Source organism: Pipistrellus hanaki (assembly GCF_964339955.1).
Source record: "Pipistrellus hanaki genome assembly, chromosome: 9".
Lineage (NCBI taxonomy): Eukaryota > Metazoa > Chordata > Mammalia > Chiroptera > Vespertilionidae > Pipistrellus > Pipistrellus hanaki.
This window is the reverse complement of record NC_140511.1, coordinates 44846016-44867869: the sequence shown is the minus strand read 5'-3', so window position 1 is coordinate 44867869 and position 21854 is coordinate 44846016. Positions and strand designations below refer to the sequence as shown.

The 21854-nt window shown below is 37.9% G+C and overlaps 1 protein-coding gene across 1 annotated transcript; it reads right to left on the bottom strand.

Annotated features, from left to right (window-relative positions):
• Nucleotides 1–5029: 5029 nt before the first annotated feature.
• On the bottom strand, nt 5030–5980 carry LOC311627813 (olfactory receptor 51L1; the record flags this gene model as incomplete). Its single annotated transcript, XM_084894421.1, has 1 exon — nt 5030–5980. Exon 1 carries the CDS (start codon nt 5975–5977, stop codon nt 5030–5032), a length of 948 nt encoding a protein of 315 aa, XP_084750547.1. The 5' UTR covers nt 5978–5980.
• Nucleotides 5981–21854: the final 15874 nt, after the last annotated feature.

The following is a 21854-nucleotide window of genomic DNA, read 5'->3' as shown; positions in this document are numbered from 1 at the left end:
TGATTCCCTGATACTTTGACACAGATTTTTATTAAATTAGTCATTTCTACAATACTATTCTGCCAGTCTACTAAGTCTGTGATCCTGTATGTTATTCCCCGAGCTGAAACTGACTTCAAAAACTTTGTCAGGTATTTGCAATGGGTGTAGAGAGCACCTGGGAAGGCACATGGGCATTTATTTAATTATTGTCAGCTGAATCCAGTGCTTCAGCAAAGCCACATCCTGGAAACACACTTTGCCAAAAGGCAGGAGTGTTTGTCAGCTTGACTTTCAGACCAGGTGCCAGTGGGTGGGTTTTGTTATTTAAATTCAGCCAAGCTCCAGGAATGATAGGACTCACCCAATAAGCCCACCCAAGAATAATAAGCCCACCCAAGAATGCACATAATCTCCTTTGTCTTGACTTTTAGTAAAACTTCCTGGTTTTTGCTGTATAAAGTAAACACACTGTATTGGCTCAGGGTCACTATCTCTGTCCCTGTCTATGTCGGAGGACAGTGGTCCCACCCGGGCACAGCTTTTTCCTTCTATCTCTGTATCTGTCTCTTTCTTTCATTTTCTCAATCCCCAGCTGCCCCTATTTAGGAACTGGACCACTCTCTAGCCACACTGGATGAGGAAAAGAAAAAAATATTTACAAACAGATGTATAAAATTACATAGCCATTAAATAATTTCATCATAAAGCTAATTCCTCTGGATCTGATTTCATGAGCATCAGACAGCTTTTTTTATGGAGAGGCAAATGCATATTATTTTACTTTTAAATTAAATTTATTGGCATGACATTGGTTAATAAGATCATATGGGTCTTAAGTGTACAATTCTATGATGGAGCATTATTCATGATGTGCAAGATATGGAAATAACAGAAGTGTCCTTCAATAGACTATTAGATAAAGACATGTTACATATATATATATATAATGGAATACTACTGAACCATAAGAAAAGATGAAATACTGCTATTTGCAACAACATGGATGAATCTTTGAGAATATTGTGCTTGATTTCTCAGCGTAGGTGTTTAAGTCAGACAGAAGAAGTTAAGAACCATATGATTACACTCATATGTGGGATATAAAACTGAAAGCAACAAATGTACAAATAGGAAAAACAAAGGAACAAAAACTCATAGACACAAAGAGAACCAATATTAAAAAGACTGGCTCAGAAATTTTCATCTGAATGTAGTGTTCCATGGGAATTTATGTCTTTCTTGAAAACCTTATTTTAAGGTTTGTAGAGAGAAAACTCAGGCTCAGAAAGCATGTTTAATGAACCATCCTATATAATAAAGAGATAATTTGCAAATTGACTATCACTCCAACACACAGGATGACTGCCCCAATGTGGTCAAAGATGGCCACCCCCATGTGAACACAAGATGGCTGCCACAAGATGGCCAGCAGGGGAGGCAGTTGTGGATGATCAGACCAGCAGTGGAGGGCAGTTGTGGGGGACAAGGCCAGCAGGGGAGCACAGTTGGAGCAACCAGGCCTTCAGGGGAGGGCAATTAGGGGCAACCAGGCTGGCAAGGAAGGAAAGTTAGGGGTGACTGGGCCAGCAGGGCATACGGTGAGGAGTGATTAGGCCAGCAGGGGAGGGCAGTTGGTGATGACCAGGCCTGCAGGGGAGGACAGTTAGGGGTGACCAGGCATGCATGGAAAGGCAATTGGGGCAGCCAGGCTAGCAGGGAAGGCAGTTAGGGGAGACCAGGCCTGCAGGGGAAGGCAGTTAGGGGTGATGAGACCTGCAGGGAGTTCAGTTAAGGGTGATCAGGGCAGCAGAGGAGGGCAGGTAGGGGCCACAAGGCCTGCAGGAAGTACAGTTAGAGGTGATCAGGCCAGCAAGGGAGGGCAGTTGAGGGCAACCAGGCCTGTAGGGGAGGACAGTTAAGGGTGATCAGCCAGCAGCAGAGGGCAGTTGGGGCAACCAGACCTGCAGGGTAGGTCAGTTGAGGGCAACCAGGCTGGCAGGGGAAGACAGTTAGGTGTGACTGGGCCAGCAGGGGAGGGCAGTTAGGGGCAATCGGGCTGGCAGCAGAGCAGTTAGGCATTGATCAGGCTGGCAGGGGAGTGGTTAGGCGATGATCAGGCTGGCAGGCAGAAGCAGTTAGGGGCAATCAGGCAGGCAGGCAGGCAGGCAGGCAAGCTATTGGGAGTCAGCAGTCCTGGATTGTGAGATTGGGCCTAATGCTGGTGGAATTGGGCCTAAACATCCCTCTTGGGGTCCCAGATTGGAGAGGGTGCAGGCTGGGCTGAGGTACACACACATACCCCTTGCACAAATTTTGTGCACCTGGCCTCTAGTGTAAAATAGTTAACTAAGAGCTGAAACCAGTTTGGCTCAGTGGATAGACCATCGGTCTGCGGACTGAAAGGTCCCAGGTTTGATTCCAGTCAAGGGCATCTACCTTGGTTGCAAGCACATCCCCAGTAGGGGGTGTGCAAGAGGCAGCTGATAGATGATTCTCTCTCATCGATGTTTCTAACTCTATATCCCTCTCTCTTCCTCTCTGTAAAAAAAAAAAAAATCAATAAAAAATATTTTTTTAAAAAATAGTTAACTAAGAATAACAGAAACCCTACACATGTATTTCTAGACAATATTATAAAAGGGTCACTTCATAATGATATTATGAGGCAAGCATCACATATTCCATAATCAGATAATGACATCACAGCAGCATAGGCTGCAAGTTATTTTTTTAAGAACTTCAAATTTTATTTCTTAATTACAGTTTACATTCACTGTAGTTTTATATTAGTTTCAGATATACAACATGGTGGTTAGACATCATATACTTTATGAAATGCTCCCCTCGATATTTTCAGTACCCTTATGGCACCATACACAGTTATTACAATATTATTGACTATATTCTCTATGTTGAACTTTACATCTCCATTACTATTCTATAACTACCAATTAGTATTTCTATTCCCTTCAGGTTTTTCACAAGTTATTTAGGGGGGTGCTTGATCAGAAGGATTTGCCCCCCACCGCCCTTCACAAGTTCTTGGTTGAAGTATAGTCTGAGTAGTGCATGTCCAAATCCACTTCAGAGTCCTTTCTAGTTTGAGATAGTGAGATAGTTTGGGCAAGTCTTAAGTTGCTCCAGGAGACTGGAGAAAATGTCACTCAAACATGTTCTTTCTATACTCTGCTTTTTTCATGCTACCTCCTTTTCCTGGAACGCCTTGCCCAGTGGTGTGCTGGTAAATACTTAACAACCAACTCTTAAGGAAAAATTTTAGAGCCCTGAAGTTTAGTATTTACCAGTTTCTGTTGTAAATACTTCCATCATGACCAAATCTAAACTACCAGTCTGACATTACAGAACATGCAGTTAGAATAAGATATGCACAATTGTCTTTTATAAGCCAATGTAAGTCAGCTGAAGCACGCCAATGTTTCACACTTTGCCCAGCTGGCACTAATAAATTTGACTCACAAGGCACAACTAAAATGTCAACTACTTCAATTCCTAATTCCTAAATCTTCAATTAAAATTGATCACTCTTGCCGGGACCGGTTTGGCTCAGTGGATAGAGCGTCGGCCTGCGGACTGAGGGGTCCCGGGTTTGGTTCCGGGCAGGGGCATGTACCTTGGTTGCAGGCACATCCCCAGTGTGGGGTGTGCAAGAGGCAGCTGATCGATGATTCTCATCTATGTTTCTAACTCTCTATCCCTCTCTCTTCCTCTCTGTGAAAAATCAATAAAATATATTTTTAAATAAATAATAAATAAATAAAATAAAATTGATCACTCTTCAGTAGTAATATTTATTTATTTCAGTGCTAGCATCTATTAATTTTACTAATCTTTATACATATATATCTCTACTATTAAACATTAATTTTTTAACATTAAGACCCATGCATTCCATTTTGTAGTTATCCACAGTATTTAAAGCAATAATTGTCCCAGTTGGTATTTCATATTTCTTAATATAGTTTCATTGGATAAGAAAATAGGCAATAGGATTTATACTTACAACTATTTTATGAGTACTCATGATAGCTTGGGGAGATCAGACCTATAGGGATATGTTAGTTGTAGCAGCCATGACCCAACTCAAAAAGTTTATATTATAGCTGAGAAGAAAGTGAATATGTATGAAATAGGAAGATATCACTAATAAATGCACACGTGTAAGTCATCCTAATAAAGAAGAAAGGATAACTTACACAGTTATCCACAATAAAAATACTGAGAAAGATACAATATTAAAGATCTGCACAGCAAGTAGAATAAGAGCAGAAATAAAATTGTTAAAAAATGAGGGTGGTTATTGTGCACAATTCCCAACCCACTCATAGATTAAAAGATGAAATCCTGTGCTGCCCTACTGAACAGGAAATCTACATATTTGCCCAAATGTTTAGACCTGCGCTATCTTTTAACTGCTAAGTTAAAAGAGTAGTTAGATCTACAGTGGCAGTGGGAGAAAGACATCATTGCCCACTGATGAGGTGAAGACTTAGCTCATAGCCAATAACAGCAGTAGCATTTCAAAGATCTGCCAGGAACTCAAGCTTCAGACTTGCTCCCAGAAGTCAGAAATATTTTCATAAACAGTTATAACATTTTGGCAGGAGAAACAAAATATGGGCAAATGTATTGGAAAAAGAGAGAGAGAAAAAATATGAATTTCTGGGTTTTAGATCATAAGCATGGGAAACTATATAGACATGGTTACATTTTATAAGGAAAAATATTTTTATTATCATTACAAATAATAATTTAATAATCGTTGACAAATTTTACAGTTTTCCAAAACAATCTCTTTTATATACATTATTGACTATAAGTCTCAGTTAATTTGGGGATAGAAAAGGCCATGCTTATCATAATTTGACTCTGAAAAACTTGAATCTCATAAGGATTGTTAATTAACCGAGAATTAGAAGTGAATTAGGAATTTAAACAGATGATTAAATCCCAAATATCTTATTTTTTTTTATCTACTGCATTAGCTGCCCCACAATTTTTCAGTGGGAAAACCAGAGGATAGAATTACTTAAAGCCTCCTCTCCAGCCCAAACCTACGGAGAATTCCTAGACGAATCTGTTTTGTCCTGACGCTGTAAACAATAGGATTAAGCACTGGGGGAAGGAGCAGGTAGATGTTAGCCATGAGGATGTGGACTATGGGCGACAGATGCTTCCCAAAGCGATGGGCCATTGACACGCCAATGACTGGCACAAAGAAGATGAGCACCACACAGATGTGGGATACACATGTGTTGAGTGCTTTTAGCCGCTCTTCAGGAGACGCAATGCTCAGCACAGCATTCAGAATCAGGACATACGAGAGAAGTATAAAGACAGAATCCATGCCCAGTGTGGCAATAACTATGCACAGTCCGTAAATACTGTTGATCCTGGCATCTGAACAGGATAATTTCAGAACATCCTGGTGCAAACAAAATGGGTGGGAGAGGACATTGACATGGCAATAGTGATATTGTCTCAGTAGCAAAGGTGTGGGGAGTACGACTCCCATGCTTCTTAACAAGCAGGCCAAACCAATCTTGCCTATTACGCTGTTGGTGAGGATGGTGGTGTAGTGCAGTGGACGGCAGATAGCAACAAAACGGTCAAAGGCCATGGCCAACAGCACTGAAGATTCCAGGAACGTGAATGTGTGGATGAAGAAGAGCTGGGCAAAGCAAGCACTTGCCTGGATCTCCCGAGTATTCAACCATAATACAGAAAGTATAGTGGGGAAAGTAGACAGGGACATACCTAGGTCATTTAATGCCAGGATGGAAAGGAAATAATACATGGGCTGATGGAGCGAGGACTCGATCCAAATGACAGAGAGAATGGTAACGTTACCAATAAGGATTGCCAAGAATACAAAGCAGAATAGAATTGAGGGCCAAGAATGAGCATACTCCAGTCCAGGAAAACCCTTCAGAATAAATATGGGCTCCATAGTATCGTTGGTATTCCAGACCACCATGGTGACCCTGGCAAACAGGAGGAATAGTTCCTGTTATTCTTTTTTATCTTGTCAAAGTTATATCCCTTGTGAGCATAAGCAGTGCAATCAGAATACAATACACGTTTCCTCTAACCTCTCTAACCTCACAGAGAAAGAAAGGAGGTACCTCTTATGGGTTTCATATAAGGAACATTTTCCAGTAGCAGCCAATTCTGGGACAAAAGTGTCTACCACGCAAATCTGGTCATCTCTGACAAGAATTTTAATAGATTTGCACTGACAATCTTCCACTGATCAGCTTAAAATTGTTGAGAAAGATTGGAGTAAAATATTATGATATTTAATACATCTCAAAATTGTTCACCTCTAAAGAGGATGACATCCATTTCTTCCCTTGCATAAATAATACATTGTACTTCTAGTGATTTTACTCTCTTTAGCCCTTGTATATTAACACAAACTATGCCAAAATATATACCTACTGTTTATTTGCAACTTAAAAATTAACACTTACCTGAAATTTACATATAAGCCAGTTTCATTGATAAGATGTTAATCATGTTACCAGTAGACTGTTTCCCAAATAATCCAGTTTTATTTTCTGTCTCTGCATAGTTTTTTCTCCATTGTAGGTAGAGTCTCTCTCTCTTTCTCTCTCTCTCCCACTCTCTCTCTCTCTTTCTCTCTTACCTCCACCCCTCAATCTATTTATTTTCTAAATACTCATAATTTATACTCATATTTTTTCCTGGCTACCATTTCTTTCTATTCATTTTACCTAAGTTTCTGTCTTATCACTATGTAATTCTCTATTTGTTTCCAGTCCTTTTATTGCCTCCATCTTTCTTCCAATTTTTCTTTGTAATTTTTTGCTTTTAGTTCTTGCTCTCTCTGGTTTATTTCTCACCCAAGAAGAGTTCCATCTCTATCTTATATATCAGTATAAAGTCAAATTTATATTGAATACAGAAGCTACAATTACTGTCTCTATAAATACTCTTGGTTTCTCCTGGGATAGATTGAATCTTCATGATTAGTATCACAGTCTGCTGGATCCCCAGAGATGTAATTAATATAAACATCTCTTAACAGCTGTGCCAAAAACATATGATGCTGATCTTGAAAAGTGTAGAAATGTGTCACAGACCTCAGGTTCTGCTTTTACTGAGATGAGGTTGGGCAGAGGGTTTTGTGGTGTCTCTCTTATTTGGGGAATTTAAAACATATGAGTAGAAATTAAAATGTGGGAACAGAAAAAAACAAAAGGCCCAAATGGTCAGTTATCTTAGGAGCCTGGTGGAGGAAGAAGGGTTGGGGTGAAGGCCTGGCTTTTTAATTGTGTGGCTCACAATGTGTTTGAGATAGCCCATCTTGTAAGTGGATGCCTCTGTGAAATGGATGACTTAGCAGTCAAAGCTTGTCATACAACTGCATTACAAAAGAGAAAAACCAGGGGCACTGCAGGATAGCCAAGGGCCAGGAGAAATAGGGTGGAAAGTCCAAAATAACAAAATTATAAAACCTGACAAATACATCTCAGAATTGGAAAAGAGCATCCTGCATGCTTTAGTAGAAAGTTACGAGTATGTGCTGGCATGTAAGAAAAGTGATGTCCGAACTATTGCCCTCAAGCAGCATCACCAGCAGGGGCTTGTCCAAGAATACAACGGTCAGACAAGATATCAGACAGCTGAAGAAGTGCTAGGAGAACATCAAGACTCCCACACAAAAAAAACGATGACCCATGAGAGGAGAAAGAAAGTGAAAGAGTGTCAGCCCACTTCTGAGTACCCACCTCCCGGAGAAGCGATCACTGGCATGCTGCTGGAGCAGCTCTGCTTTCTGCAGATCCTTCCCTGAAGCCCACAGTCCAAGAATCCTTTGCTGTTTCAAACAGAGAATTGTGTGATGATGAGAAAGAGTTCATACATTTTCCAGTACATAAGGTGACCTCTCAACCCAAACCCTCATGTTCAGCTGTCAGAATAATAGCCAACAAAAACTACAGGAGCCAAAGCTCTCAGGAAGTTGCTTAAAAAAAAAAAAAAAAAAAAAAAAATGCATGAGGGCCCTACCTGGTTTGGCTCAGTGGATAGAGCAGCAGCCTGCAGATTGAAGGGTCCCAGGATCATTCTGGTCAAGGGCACAGGCTTGTGTTGTGGGCTCCATCCCCACTGAGGGGTGTGCAGGAGGCAGCTGCACAATGATTCTCTCTCATCATTGATGTTTCTATCTCTCTCTCTCCCTTTCTCTCTGAAATCAATAAAAATATTTTTTTTTTAATTTTTTAAACAGCTTTAAAAAATGCATAAGGAAAAACATCAAGAACAAATGTCCATCTCACAGCAGCAGCTGATGCAAATGAATGAGATGCATGTAGCCCAAACCTAGCAGATATAGAGAGGGAAATAGCAGAGGTGTTCATTGAGATTAATGATTTTTATGATCCATATGATTTTCTTCCATCGTATTAATTTCAACAAATTATATTGATAGATTTTTACTCTTGGCTTTGCATTTCTAGAATAAACCCAAGTTAGATATGTCGCTTTATTTTTTCTTATTTTTTGCCAGATTTTCCTATTATTTTTAATCTTCATTCAAGGATATTTTCCCATTGATTTTTAGAGAGAATGGAAGAGAGAGGGTAAGACAGAGAGAAATATCAATATGATAGAAACACATGGATTGATTGCCTCCTGCACGCGCCCTGACCAGGGCCCAGGCCAGGGAGGAGCCTGCAACTGAGGTAGGTGCCCTTAACTTGAATCGAACCAAGACATTCTGTCAGCAGGTTGACACTCTATCCACTGAGCAAAACTGGCAAGGGCATCTTTATCAAGTTTTGCTATAAGGTTATGCAGAACTCAAAATAACTTAGGAAATAGTTCTCTTTTTATCCAACTGCAAGACTTTGAATAATATTAGCATGATTCTTTTATTAAATTACTATCAAGAGTAGTTTTAATTATAGTTTTGATAGATAACAGTTAAAAGACAAATCAGATTTTTCTCCTTTATCAGTTTTGAAACTACTATCATAGAGATATAATTATAGATTATATTTTGAAACATTTATAAAATTGCTTTCATTTTCTATTTTTCTCTTTGCCTATTTTTATAATATGTATTTTGCATGTACATTTTGCTATTTTGGCTAAAAGTTACTCGTTATATATTGTCATGATCGCAGCAGCAGTGCTAAGTAAAGAGCAGCAAGCAGCAGGCAGTAAGGAGTGAGGGGTTCCAAACATCCTTCAAGGGGTCCTGGCCTACAACAGGGTGCAGGCCGGGTTGAGGGACCCCCAACCACCACCACCAGTGCAAGTATTTCATACACCGGGCCTCTAGTTAATAAATATTTCATTGACCTTTCAAAAAGTCAATTTTCAGAGATTAGGTTCCCTAGATGTATATACTAAGGCAGAATTTTGGATGCTTTTTACTCCATTTTTTTCTTACTTGCATGGTTGCCAGGGAGAAGTCATGTAATTCTTATGTTGTTTCTCTATAGGTAAAGTGTTTTGTTCCTTTGACTTATTTTGGGATTTCTCATTTTATTTGATTTTATATAGTTTTAAAATGATATGCCTAGGTGTAATATTTTTGGCATTTTGTCCTGCTCAAGGTTTCCAGCTTGGTGTCTCAAATTAATTTGAGGGAAATTCTCAGTCCTTATTTCAGATATTTCTTCTGTACCTTTCTCCCTTTCTTCTCCTTCTAGTTTTCCAGTTGCCCATAACACAGCTTTTGTAGTTGCCCTACAACCTTTAGATAGTATGTTTTGTTTTGTTCAGTCTTTTTTCCCCTTGCTATTTAGCTTTGAAGGTTTTATTGAGAGATCCTCAAGTCAAATATTCTTTTCACAGCTGCATCCAGTAGCTCATCAACAGCATTCTTGTCTTCCAGAACTGTGAGAAATCAATGTTTGTTGTTGAAGAACCCAGGATATGCTCTTTTTGTTACAGCAGCCAAAATGGACTAAGAACAGTGATAAATAGACAAATGCAAAAGATACATTTTGATAAATTGATGGTAGTCAAGGATTAAGTGCTAGCCGAGTGTGGTTGGAATCAAAAATGGATAAATGAGGACAGAAATAATGTCTAACAGTTGGGGTCTCAGAATAGCTGCAGCTGTAAGTGCTGTAGATCATCCCACTAACCATCCCCTTGTTAGTTCCCAATTTTGAAAAGCCCATAAGAATCCTGAAGAAGCTACATCCCAAATGTATTGCTGAAGTATGTGGGTGCAAGAATGCAAGTACTGACTCTAATTGTTACTGTGTAACATCGCTCAAGTGCCCTTGTCCTGCTGGGCCTGAAGAACCCATTCCTCTGTAGGAGTGTTACTGCTAACAGATCTCATTTGATTCCTTCTTGAGAATTTCTGTCTTCTGAATGGAACCGACTCACCCAAGGTCATGTCTCTTCCTCAACCACATCCAATGACCAATCAGTGTGTAGGTAGAAAGGCCTAGGCCCTTTCTTTAATTCGGGACCATTCTAAAGGGTCATTTTAGCTCCAGAGATCTCTGCAGGATTGAATTAGCCTTTGTTAGATTCATGTGGAGTTCAACTTCTCTGTCCACTAGTTCGATTTCCTCCTCTCCCAACAGGTTTTAACCTGCAAGCTCTCTCGAATAAACTTCTACACATGAATGTTCACTTTAGTGTTTCATTCAAAGGGAACCCAATCCACGGCACCAAAATTTAAAAAGATAAAAATACAAGTGACACAAAAGGAAAAATTATTTGCAAAGCATGTCACAATGAAAGGCTATATTCTTTCATATAGAAAGCACTACAACAAGCTAATAATTGAATTTTTGTGTGGTTGTTAATCCTCATCCAAAGATATTTTTTTCCATTGATATTTTAGAGTGAGTGGGAGGGAGGGAGAGAGAAATATCAATGTGAGAGTGATACATTGATTGGTTGCCTCTCACATGACCCTGATGGAGCCAGAGATTGAACCTGCAACCCAGGTATGTAGCCTTTACTGGGAATCAATCCTAAGACCCTTTGGTGGCTGGGCCAATACTCAAAACACTGAGCAAACCAACCAGGGCATAACTGAATGTTTTTCAAAGACATTATAGATTGACCTCTGAAAAGAAATTCAAATGCTCTTGAACATGAAAAGAAAACTAACATTATTCATTTTATAAGGTATAAATTTCATTTGTCAGCAAGTACCAAAAATGAATCTGAAAAACAAATTATAGTGACACAAATGTTTTAACCTAGAAAAGTAAAATGTGACAACCCTCCAGAAAAGCCATATACAGGTACTTGAAATCTCAGATGAGAGATCAATTAATTCTGCTTTTTGAAACAAGTGAACCCTTGTATGGTATTAACCATAAATGGCTAATTCATATGCCTAATGGGAATTCAGCTGAGCTCACTTAAGGGAATGCCTGGGGGGGGGGTTAGTCCCTCTGGGTACAGCTTCCTGAGTTGTCATCCCCAGAGGCCTTTGTAATACAAAAAAGGTATCCCAGTAAAAGGACCAGAATTAGACTGTTCTGATTAACAGCTGGAAATGGGATAGTTTAATCCTGGGTTTAACTCTTTTTTTACCTGAACTGAAGATGCAGTGGCCAGCTCCTTAGTTAAGTATTGCAAAACCTTCATTTCTACTTGTAGACCTCATTAATCAAAAACTTATCGCTGATACGCTGTTATGATTTCCTGTTTAATGCTTACTTCAATCTCAGTATATACTTAAGACTGGAAACAGTCCTGATAACACTATTCTGATGCATTAAATGTCGCTCTACTTTTTAATATAAAGGACATGATGAATAACCTCATTCAACAATTCAATGTAAATTATGAACTTTATTCTACAAGTTGATTCTCAGTAGGTTCTTCTAAAATAAAAACAACATACTGAAAAATTTTCTGTACAGTGTCCTACTTTACTCTTGCTATATTATAAATCAGAAGATGTCTTAATCAATAAGCCAAATTAATTTGGAGTCTTTTATTATTATGCTAGTACTAGTGGGCTCAGAGTAGAGTGTCTCTGTCAAATTCTGGGCCCCAAATAGAGGAAGTCTTTCCTATTTATACTTTTTTCAGTTTTTGTCTTCCAAATTTGGAATGAGACTTCCAGACCTTCTGAGAAAGAAGGCCTGTGTGCTGGGAAGGGGCCCTGAGACCACATGTTAAGACCTGGCCTGGTGCCAGCACTGACAACTCTGTCTGGAACATAGTTTATGGCCTTTCTGGAATGGGAGTAGTCTTATTTTTCCCTATTTCTTAAACAGACAAATGTTTACAGAAGCCAGAATAGCAGGCTTAAAATTTTAAACAGCAGTTTTTAACCAAGATGGAGGTTACTGTGCTTCACTCTAAACTCCTTAAAAATATCACATTTTAAAATGAAAATAAAATAGCTTTCCCAGGATGGCATAGAATTTTCTAAAGAAATAGATACTTTTTTATAGTTAAGGAATAGAGGTTGATAATGAAGAATAAATAGAATGCTGCTTACAAATTTTCTTATTGCTCCATTTTTCTTGTAAGTATTTTTAAGTATTCTATTAAGAAAACTGATATGAAGATGAAGTTATTAATAGTATTTATTATGGAGAGATTTATAACTCAAATGTTTAAATTGATTTAAATATTCAGAACTCTTAGAGGCACTATTATATGTCAAAAATAATACCCAGTTATTGGAAACTTATAAAGTTGGGGAGAAAGTTTGCTAAATAACACCTGGGAAAAACATTGGAGCAGCAGAGTTTCCATACACCCAAGGAGGAACTTATTGAAGTGGAGATGGAGACATTGACAAACAGGGCTGATGAGATAAAGCCTGAACTGGGTGAATTCAACAGACAAGCTTGGTATAAGAGGGACCCCAGACAGCAAAACCAGCATTCTCCTCAAACATCTCCCTTGACTTAACAAATTTAACATTAAGCATTTTTTATACCATCTGTTCTGGAGAAAAAGAACTTCCAACAATTCTATTTAATTGTATAGTTACCCATATCTAGCAAGCAAAACTCCTGCCCTATCTCTATGCTAATCTTCAGTTTTTCATTGGCCATTTATCTCACTTCTTTCAGATTAACATCAGAAGAATGTTTCAAGAATTGGAAGACACTAAGTCTAACAAATAGACCTCTATTAGTAGTTGTATCATGTGTCACTACTGGGTTAGTGCTGAGGCAGATAGAACTTTTTATTTCCAATCGTTTTTGGCTGGCAGGGGGTGTGGGAGAGGGAGGGCTTAGCATGCTGATGCATACAATGAGTCTATAATGAGACCAGGATTCACCATAAGGTGTCATTTGTCACCATGTTGGATTGAGCTGGTCTTCCTCTGGTTCTAAGCCATAAAACTGTTAGAAGTTGGTCTTGGGATCTCTTTAATAGTTCCTGTAGTCCTTATAGGTTAAACCCTTTCACCAAATACCTTATCTCATGACACCTCTGAAAGGACTGGAACTGTAAACCAAATAGCAGGTGCTGGGGAGAAAAAAATTTTTTATTATAACCTTCTAGGTTCTTTAGCTGGTCTACTAATTAAATGAACATAAAACAGATTAACAGAAAAACAAATTTAGTTACATACATAGGTGGGTGCATAAGAATTTGAGGCCCATAGGCAGTTAAGATTAAAAGGCTTCTAAACTATTTTGAGCTAAAGGAGAAAGGAGGGTAGATGTCTCGGGGTTCAAAGGGAAGACAATTCACATGAGAATGGAAAGAGCAAATGTTTGGTAAGTAAATGTTTGCTGGGCCTTACAGAGACAATAGACACAAAGAGGACTTTGATCTCCAGGCCCTGCCTAACTTCCTCCACCTAGTCCATATCTTTTGTAATAATCTCTGAAATAGTTTTCTTCTTGGGCCAGGCCCTTTATCTAAATTATTCGAGGCAGCTAAAGGGAAAGTTATAAACTATTCCTGAGTCTATTTGAGCCTTGACTGTGTCTATATCTCAAAATAGTCCACATGCCATGAAAGTGGCACATTCTGGGGAAATTTGTTCTGAATCCCTTCACAGGCTAGTTTATCTGAAAAGGCTTTGTCAGCACTATATAAAGTTAACCTTGGTTCTCTAGAAGTGACCAGTTATATGTGATTTAATGAGCAACATTCACAAGTACAACATTTGAGGAAAGGCCCTGATTGTATAACTAATTTTTCAAATTATATCCTAATTAAAAAGAGGATAGGTTCTTTTTGTAATCCTCATCCAATGATATGTTTATATGTTTGTTTATTTGAGAGAAGAAAAGAGAGAAAGAGAAAGAGAGAGAGAGAGAGAGAGAGAGAGAGAGAGAGAGAGAGAAACATCAATGTAAGAGAGAAATACTGATGTGAGAGAGGTCATCCCTGTATGTGCCCCAACTGGGGATTGATCCCAAAACCGAGGCATGTGCCCTGATCAGGAATTGAACCTACAACCTTTTTGGTGTACAAAATGACATTCCAACCACCTGGGAGAAAGGACAGGTTCTTATTGAACCATGCAAATAACACATTGTCATAAAATGCAAGTACACTCAAAAAGAGTTTCTGGACTATAAGGAGTCAATGAGAATCAGGTCTGACTTAAAAATGTTTCATTTCAGTTTACAAAAGCAGAGTCTACTAAATTATTGGTTGAAAATATCTTAAGAAAGAAAAACCTCAATATATATTCAGAAAATAGAGCATAAAACAACATTGAAACTATTACAAACATAATAAAATATTATTTGTCAATTTATGCAATCCCATGTACTTCTTTTTGTTTTTAATATATATTTTTATTGATTTCAGAGAGGAAGGGAGAGGGAGAGATAGAAACATCAATGGTGAGAAAGAATCATTGATCGGCTGCCTCCTGCACGCCCCCTCCTGGGGATCGATCTTGCAACGCAACCTGGGCATGTGACCTTGACCAGAATAGAATTTAGGACCTAACAGTCCACAGACTGACACTATATCCACTAAGCCAAACCAGCAAGGGCTTCATGTAATTCTTATTACACTGGATCTTGGGTTAGCAGGCCCATGGAACTACCTGTCTCTTGACTAAAAATGACCCTGGATATCCTGACTCAGCCTGCTGGAATACAGGCATAACTCATATAATTGTGCATTGCTTTCTTGCATTTCACATTGTTCCTTAAATTTTCCTAACAAGAATGTGTACATGTGGACCCTCAGGTGTTTACCAGAATCTTTATACTTAATCTTTAGGTGTCCTTGCTTAAAGGACACTTCAGCTAAAAGATAAACTTTATCTCAAACTGCTGTTAGATAAAAGCTGGAAGAGGCAGGTGATTGAGGCTGTCTGGTTCCCTTAGCCAGGCAGTCCCTTAGCCCTCTCTTTCATAACAATCAGTGTCAGAGGAATCATCCATCTGTCCTTCAGGGTCTGTTGGTCAGCCCCAGCAGTAGCAAAGAAGACAAAAGGGGTGTTTTCCTCAAATGGTTAATTATTTCCATTTCTATTTTCATTTCCAGACTCTCCATGTCTCCAGTGCCTTTGAGGGTTCACCACAGGGAGTTTTGTTTTTTTCTACAGAGAGTCTGCTGAGCTGGAAATTTCGTAAGTTTTCTGGACCAATAGGAGAACGTCAGGGTGGGAGGACTCAATTTCTAAGGTCAGAATAAAAGTTGTGCCTACACAGCATTGAAGTTCTGGTGACTACACGCCACCTGCATTTTTCTCTTCACTCTGACATATGGTTCCAACAACTTACCAACTTACTGGTAAGTTTCCTGATATTCAGAGCTACCATTTACCTTTGAAGCAGCTCAAGCAAAAAATCTTTCTGACTGTGGTTGCCAAGTGATGAAAATGAATATCATTACCCTGACCCTCTAAAAAAGGGGTCTTCAAACTATGGCCCGCAGGCCACATGCAGCCCCCAGGGGAGTCTGATCCTGCCCGCCAGGTTTTTTGGGCAGTGAGCGCAGCCAAGGTGTTACAGTAGGAATTAGTAGTTCATATAGTCCGCCCTCCAGCTCTCTGAGGGATCGTGATCTGGCCCCCACTTTAAAAAGTTTGAGGACCCCTGCTCTAAAAAGTCCAATGATTCTGTTACTGCATGGTAGAAGCCTAGAGTCCTGCCAAATAATGCCAATCAACCAAGTGCTGAGCCAGAATCACTGGCTGAGCAGAGAGAAATTTAAAGCCAGGTACCTGGACTTGTCTCTTGAGTGACATACTTTCTGAATGTTGAATGTATTGCCTTACTTGTTAGTATAAATTATTTCAGGGTGCAGATATTCAAGACCACTGAATTTGCAGTGAGAAGGCAATAGTGTCCACTAGAAGTTTCTTTCTCCATAGTCTGTCCTAAGTTGACATGTTTTTTATTAGGTTTATATTTTTGTTTTATATTTTTCCTTTCTTGTTAGATAAGAAAGCAATCTTTCTACAAAAAACAAACAAACAAAAAAAAACCTCTCTGTTCATGGATGATAAGTAATGGTGAGTAATGGTGTAGAGGTAGGTGTTGTTGTTGTTGTTGTTGTTGTTGTTTTATAAATTCTACTTAATTATTTAATTTAAATATAGAGGCCTCCAAATTGATAATATAAGATATTTGTTCAATTTATGTTAGTATATACCAAAATGATATATATTTAAATGAAATGCTATGCCAGTAAAGAGAGAATAAAAAGCAGCAAGATGTCAAGAAGAGCACACTATACAATGAGTTACTCTTACAATCATTACTGGGTTAGATCTTGAACAAGTATTTGAGATTAATTTGTTTGCTATGTAGACAAGGTAGAATCAAACAACAGTTACCAATGCAAACAGAAAAACCTACAGTATTGCAATAAAGCAGAAACAGAGGTTGCACAAGTTTTGTGGCAATGAAAATGTCAAATCTGTCCTACGGTAGATTCCTTTTTATTAAAGGGACATAATTCATACTTTTTATTTTAAAAAATATGTATCCTTCAAACAAATCACTGCTTTGCATTGATCACTGAACACTTCATTTTAGATTGTCTTCCGGTGTCAGAATAAGAAGGCAGAAAGCTTAATGGTGTGTGTGTGTGTGTGTGTGTGTGTGTGTGTGTGTGTGTGTTTAGGAAATAATGAAGCCATCCTTTGGAAACTGGGGGTGTAAAAATATTCTATGTGCATAGCACTTAACAAAGGAGAAGGCAGGTATTGCATTTGGATCAAAGCGTTTGACAGTGGGGATCTCTCTGAGATCTTTTAAGAGAAGACAATGAATAGACTAACATTAGAGGAAGACAAATCTTGCACTTGGCACAAAGGCATTTTGTAACAACTGTGTTCACATAGGGCTGCCTTTCATACCAGCAGTGAGTAACTTGCAAACTTGAATGTAAAGCTATTCAACCAACTGCCTGTAACTTTTTATACTCCTCTAACTGTATTCAGAAACTTCTTTATAGTCTCTACTATTTTATCCTATCATTTTTGTACATCTACTTCAAACTGTATTTTGCTATGGATATGTTTATCACATATGTTTATCATATCCTTATAAGGAGTCTAGGGATAAACATCACAAAAACAAAGCAAGAAAACTCAACCTACAAAAATATAGTAACTCATGGGAAACCAAAATGCAAATACAAGAGGCCACAAAAGTAGCAGCTTGGAAATACATCAGCAGGCACATGCTGCACTTACAGATTGTGAATTAGAGAAAAGAGAAAAGACACGGAGAAAAATGATCTCTCTCTCTCTTTCTTTCTTTCTCTCTCTCTCTCTCTCTCTCTCTCTCTCTCTCTCTCTCTCTCTCTCTCTCTCTCTCTGTGTGTGTGTGTGTGTGTGTTGCTATCTCTTTCTCTCTCTCCCTCTCTCTCAATATATATTTACAAACAAACCTGCTGCTTCCAAAAGTCCTTTCCAGCCAATGGTCCTTGCTTCCATTTCTTGCACTTTCTTCACCACACACACACACACATACTGCATCCCCGCTCCCCATCATAAATCCTACCTACTTTGCAACCTGCTGTATTTACAGGAGTGGGCAAAAGTAGGTTTACGGTTGTTCCTATGGAAAAGACACAGGAAACAACCACCCCTATATTTACCACATGGTCATTTGATGACTATTACAACAGTAGAGAGTAAACTATTCTCATTTTTTATTATATAAATGTCTCATGATAACAAACTTTTGAAAAAGTTTGAAGAGTCCATGGACTCATATTGATATTTAAATTTTAAATAAAAATTAATCTGACTCCTTTAATTGTTTGTTAATTAAGGTTCTTAGAAACCATTTTTTTTTTTTCCTGTAATACATTTCTGCAAACTTATTTTGAAACATATAGCAGTCTGAAATCTGGGACCAGACTTTATTTTCTATTCTCTACATGGAAAAAAAATCCACATTATTAATTTTCTTGTGAAATTCAACAATTCCTTTTTGGAGAGCAATATACCAAGAGTTATGCCTTCACCATATACCAAGCGGTGTTTTACAACTTGAGTGTGAATTTTAAGGCTCCAATGAGAATAATTGTGGATAGTATTATGTTCAGCACCTCAAACAGAAATACAATCAACTCATAAAATGTTAACTGTCATTTTGCTATAACTTTCAAATCCTTTTTATGTAGTTGATTCATAAAATCTTAAATTTATTTAGACAGCTAAAAATACATGACTCTTTGCCATACTAGTCTATATTTTCTGCTGCAACATAACAATACAACTGGCAGGGGCTTAATTAAAAAAAAAAAAAAAAAAGGAGATTTGCCTTTGGGCAGGGAATACCAATGCAATAGAGAGATGATGTATTATAAAATGGTATACTTGAAACATATGTAATTTTATTAACCAATGTCATGCCAATACATTTAATTTTAAAATAAAAGAGAAAACATTTAAGAAGAAAGGAAAAAGACAAGTTTATTTTATTTCCTCCTATCACTTCTTAACTTTTTTAAATGTATGTTGTTCTTTTCCTGGCTCTTTGATGGAAACTGCGGCAGGTAAGGTGAGATTTTAAATAATTCTTAGGTAATAAAAATTCTTAAGGTCACTTTAACTGGGGAAAAAAAAGTTTTATTTACAATAACCAAGACTTAGAATCAGCCCAATTGTCCATCAGTAAAGGAATGGATAAAAAAAAAGATATGGTACATTTACACAATGGAATGTTATGCAGCTGTAAGATAAGGAAATCTTACCTTTTGTGACAGCATGGAGAATCTGGAGATTACTATGCTAAGTGAAATCAGCCATCAGAGAAAGGCAAATAACATATGATCTCACTTATATGTAGAATCTAATGAACAAAATAAAAACAGAAGTATGAATACATGGAACAGACTGACAGCTGTCAGAGGGAAGGAAGAGGAGGTGACTGGATGAGAGAAGGTGAAGGTATTAGCCAAAAGAACCTTTATGCATAACCAATAGACACAGATAAGAGTGTGGTGATAGCCAGGGGGAAGTGAGACTGAGGGATGGGTGGAGGTAGGCAAAGCAGGGAAAATGGGGACATCTGTAATAGTGTCAACAATAAAAGTGAAATTAAAAAAGCAATTATAGTAAACAATTATTACAGAGAAAGACAACCATTTCTAGTTAATGACTTTAATCTTCAGTCATAAGTACCCTGTTTCCCCGAAAATAAGACAGTGTCTTATATTAATTTTTGCTCCCAAAGATGTGCTAGGTCTTATTTTCAGGGGATGTCTTATTTTTCCATGAAGAAGAATATGGTACACATTTATTGTTAAATGAAAATAAAGGAAATTTATTACCTGTATACGGTATGGTAGTATGGTAGTTGTCAACACAAACCAGACAAACTGTGAATCCTACAGTATCAAGAATTTACTCATTTATTCAATGACAATCATGTCATCATCTTCTTGAACATCATCATAACAATCCAATTCCTGAATTTCCTGGTGAATTTCTTGTGACTCCATTTCTTTCAGAATCAGTGGACCAAATCTCTCATGTTTAGCAATAGCACTGTCTTTAAATGAGTACTTCTTGTCAAGGTAGCCTGCTCGCAACTGTCAGTGATTTTTCTCCCATGAATTCTTCACCCAGGTCACAACTTCTTGCAGTTTAGGTTTCACAAAGTTTCTGAGACGGAGTCTAGGGGGGGCCTTATTTTCGGGGGGATGCCTTCTATTTCACTCAGAAGGAAACCTGTAAGTAGGTCTTATTTTCAGAGGATGTCTTATTTTCGGGGAAACACGGTAGTACTTCTCCCCTTCCCAAGCTAAGATCAGTTTCAGAGAGCACCTTCCCCAATATGGAAGGAATATGTTTGTCTTTCTAATCCTTCTTTGCTGTCTCTCCTTTTTATCCAGTTGACAATGCCCTTTGAATTTGGAGAGCTAGAGCAAAGCAAAGAGACAGTGCAGGCAGAAAAACTCTTTCTTTGATTAGTCGAAGGGAGAGGGATAAAGATTCAGAAACATCCATGAGAGAGAAACATCAATCAGCTGCCTCCTACACATCTCCTTCTGGGGATGTGCCCGCAACTAAGGTACATGCCTCTGAAAGGAATCAAACCTGGGAACCTCCAGTCCTCAGGACGACACTTCATCCACTGAGCCAAACCAGTTAGGGCCTTTCCAAGTTTTATAGGTATTTAAGGCTCCCTTTTTCTCTTCAGGGCACTTTGCAATCTTCGTAGACTCCCCTGCTGGATCCTCTACTGCTACTCAGCTGATGACTAAGCCTCTCCGTTAGTCAAATGACTTATTCCTCTATCTATGTCCTCGTTGCTTTAACCGGAATCTCTTTTTAAGTGACTCCAGGTTAGCATTCCTATTTTATATTCCACATTTCATACCTAATTCATGCCCCTTTGACCCTACCTGGCTGCCCAGCTATCTCAGTTACTGTCAAATTTATTCTGCATCTCAGTTACAGTGAGAACATATCAAGTGTTCCATGTGGGTTTTATTTAACCATAACAGAAATGCCATTTCCACACTGCAAGTTCTTATGTAAGAAAAATATAAAGGTAAGTATTTCAGAATGCAGTTTCATTTTATTATATATCAGCTTTATTGAGATATTATTGCCATACCATAAAGTTTACATTTTTAAGTGTATAATTCAATGGTTTGTGTTATATTCATGGTGTTACACAATTGTTACCACTCTCTTATAATATTTTTTAATGCAAGAGGGTATTTTATATTAACTAGAAGTCCCTCCTCATATATCCCTTTCCCCAGTCCCTGATAACCATTAATATACCCTCTTTCTCCATAGATTTGCTTATTTTGGAAATTTCATATAAATGAATAATGCAATATGTTATCTTTTGTGACTGATTTCTTTCATTTAGCCTAATGTTTTCAAGGTTCAACTGTATTGTAGCATAAATCAATACTATTTTTTATTAGCAAATTATAGTCCATAGTAGGGATATACAACAGTTTATTCATCACTTGATTGAATATTGGGCTGTGTACAAGTATTTTTGTAAACATATGCTTTCATTACTGTTGGATACATACCTAGGAATGGAATTCCTGGGTCATATTATAACTCTATGTTTAAAATTTTGAAAACCTACCAAAACGGGTTCCAAAGTTGGTAAACTATTTTAAAACCCAACCAATAATGTAGGAGAGTTCCAATTTCTCCACATCCTTACCAACAATTATAATTGTTGTTCTTTTTAATTTTAGCTATTCTATGTGTATGAAGCTGTATCACATTTTAATTTGACTTGCAATTTCCTAAAGATGTTAAGGATCTTTTCATCTTATTGTAGAGTTATAATAATCCTTCATATATTCTTCATACAAGTCCAGATATATGCTTTACAAAAAGTTTCATTCCATCAGTTGTCATCACTTTGTGATGATGTTATTCAAATCACAAAAGTGTTTAATTTTTATGAAATCTAACTTACATTATTTTTTTCTGTTTGTGCTTTTGCTGTCAT